This window comes from Martes martes, assembly GCF_963455335.1.
Source record: "Martes martes genome assembly, chromosome: 17".
Taxonomy (NCBI): Eukaryota; Metazoa; Chordata; class Mammalia; order Carnivora; family Mustelidae; genus Martes; species Martes martes.
In genome coordinates, this window is record NC_137905.1 from 42,337,978 (window position 1) to 42,340,762 (window position 2,785).

The 2,785-nt window shown below is 48.4% G+C and overlaps 1 protein-coding gene across 1 annotated transcript; it reads left to right on the forward strand.

Annotated features, from left to right (window-relative positions):
- Window positions 1-294: 294 nt before the first annotated feature.
- On the forward strand, window positions 295-1,284 carry LOC308358355 (free fatty acid receptor 2-like; the record flags this gene model as incomplete). Its single annotated transcript, XM_080828540.1, has 1 exon — window positions 295-1,284. The coding sequence occupies one exon, from the start codon at window positions 295-297 to the stop codon at window positions 1,282-1,284; it is 990 nt and encodes a 329-aa protein (XP_080684666.1).
- Between the last annotated feature and the right edge of the window lie 1,501 nt (window positions 1,285-2,785).

Genomic DNA, 2,785 nt, shown 5'->3' on the forward strand with positions numbered 1-2,785 from the left:
CAAAACTTTTCCTGTGGGAGCCTCTAAGACATCAAAATGGTTAGGAGACTCATCCATCCATCTTTCCTTTCTGCCTTCCTTCCAGAAACAATTTGGTTGGGAAGCAAGGAGGCCTCCTTTCTCCGTGACACAGAGAAAGCAGAAGAGTACTCAGTTTGAGGGGTCAGCCATAACCACTCAGTAAGGCAGGAAAGGGAGATGCGATGAAGCCGAGAATGGATTCCCCTTGGTTTGGGGCTCGGAAACCCATGGTCAGAGAGGATTCTCACTTCATCTTTTGTCTCTTTAGGAAGGATGGCCCTAAATTTCCAAGAGATTGCTCTCCTCTCTGCCTACATAATATATTTCCTCACCGGTCTCCCTGCCAACCTCCTGGCCCTGCGGGCCTTCACAGGACGGGTCCGCCAGCCCCACCCTGCCCCCATCCACATCCTCCTGCTCAGCCTGACGCTGGGGGACCTCCTGCTGCTGCTGCTGCTGCCCTTCAAGATGATCGAGATCGTGAACAACTTCCGCTGGCCCCTGGGAGACACGCTCTGTGTCCTCACCGCGTACGGCTTCTACAGTAGCATCTACTACAGCACGTGGCTTCTGATGGGCATCAGCATCGAGCGCTACCGCAGTGTGGCTTTCCCTGTGCAGTACAAGCAGTCCCGTCGACCCATATATGGAGTGATCGCCTCTCTGGTCTCCTGCCTCTTGTCCTTCGGACACTGTAGCATTGTGATCATCGTCCACTACTTACCAGCCCAAAAGGAGGGGGTTGATGATGCCATAGTCCTCCCTGCCTGCTATGAGGACTTCTCCGAAGAGCAACTGAAAGTGTTGCTTCCTGTGCGGCTAGAGCTGTGTCTCTTCCTCTTCTTTGTCCCCATGGTGGTCACCATCTTCTGCTACTGGCGCTTCGTGTGGATCATGCTCTCCAGACCCCAAGTGGGAACGCGGAAGCGCTGGAGAGCCGTGGGGCTGGCCGCCGTGACCCTCTTCAACTTCTTGGTCTGCTTTGGGCCTTATAATGTGTCTCATGTGGTGGGATTCTTCCAGAAAACGAGTGAACGCTGGCGGGTGTGCGCCGTGTTGCTCAGTGCTCTCAATGCTTGTGTCGACCCATTGATTTTCTACTTCTCCTCCTCAGCTATGCGCAAAGCCTTTGATGAAAGGCTACGGGGTCTGCAGAGCTGGGGTGTCTCACTGTCAGGGTACTGCAGGAGGAGAACTGGGGAGCCAGCTGCAGAGAGAGATGGGAGTTTAGGTATGGCCAATGTCAACTTCACAGGAGACTGAATTGGCCAGGTTGCTGTTATATTTTGTGGGAGGAGGGAGGGCTCAAAAAGGGGATCAGTGAAACAGAACTGGGGTGACTTCTCCTGTGCCTAGCTTATAAGGCAAAGAAGAGCAATGGACATCTCAAGTCCAGCTCATCCATTGGGGGAGTGTTTTTGTTTTGTTTCCTGGGGGTTATGACATTTCCTTATTTGTGGTTGGCACTGCTTCATAGTAAGCCACAGCCCTTTGATCCTTGAAATTATTTCCCCACGCAGTATCTTTGAGATGGTAGCATTCCTTCAACTACTGCAGAGCTGTCTTGCTCTGTCCTTGATTCAGAGGCAGGGGGAGAGGTTGCTCCATGCAGTAGGTCTGAAGATCCAGCAAAGGCAAGAGTCTACAGAGCAAAGGGCACCTGGGTGGCTCAGCCGGTTGAGAGTCCGACTCTTGAGTTCAGCTCAGGTCATGATCTCAGGGTCGTTAAGGTGGAGGCCCGCGTCAGGTTCCACACTGGGTGTGGAGCCTGCTTAGGATTCTCTCCCTTTCCTCTACCCCTCCCCCTATTCATGCGCTGCTCTCTGTCTCTCAAATAAATAAAATCCTAAAATAAAAAAAGATCTGGAGAGCCAGACAGGATCCTGCCATGTGCGCCTGCACAACCAGTCCCCCAAACAAAGCAGTTGCTGGCTCAGGTCTATGCAACAGTCAGTCTGTGCTGGTATGAAGAAACTGGTCAGGATATTTCTCAGTGGTTACGTCCTATTTTCAGTCCCCAACGCTGTGTATTTGTATCTTTTTTTTCTGTCATCAGTCTTGCCAGAGGTCTGTTACTTGGTGTTTAGAAAAGCCAAAGGCCTTCTGTGGAAGTCATCCACAACTTCTATTTCTTTACTGTTGGTTTGTTTCCTTCCCTGTTCTTTTTTGAGTCTTTTCAGTTGCTCCTTTTCCAACTTTTTAAAGTTGATGCTTATCCATTTTTAGCCTTTGTTCTTTGCTACCTAAGCATGTGAGGCTTGTTATATAAATCTCCCTCCAAGGGCAGCGTCAATGGGATGCTACCAGTTTGGATTTGCATAATTTTTCATTATTTTGAGTTCTAAATAGGCTCTAATTTCCATATGATTGTTTTTTCTTTGACTCAAATTTAGAAATATTCTTTATTTTCAAGGATACAGTTTTCTTTTCCTTGATCCTTTTGTCACTCTGTTCTAACTAAAGGCACTGCGGCCAGAGAATACCGTGTGAATGGCTCCAGCTCTTTGAAATTTGTTGAGAACTGCTTTTTGACCTGGAATATAGTCGACCTACATACATTCTGCAACCATTGTGTCTCTGTACATGGGGTCTGTGAATGCCTTAGATCAAATCTGTTAATCTGTGATGTTCAAATCTTTATAACCTATGTTTACTTTTTGTCTGTTTGATCTATGAGCTACATGGAGAGGTGTGTTACATGCTCCTCCTATGACAGTGAAGTTGGCTGTTTCTCCTCATAGTTCTGTCTTCCTGGTGAAATGAA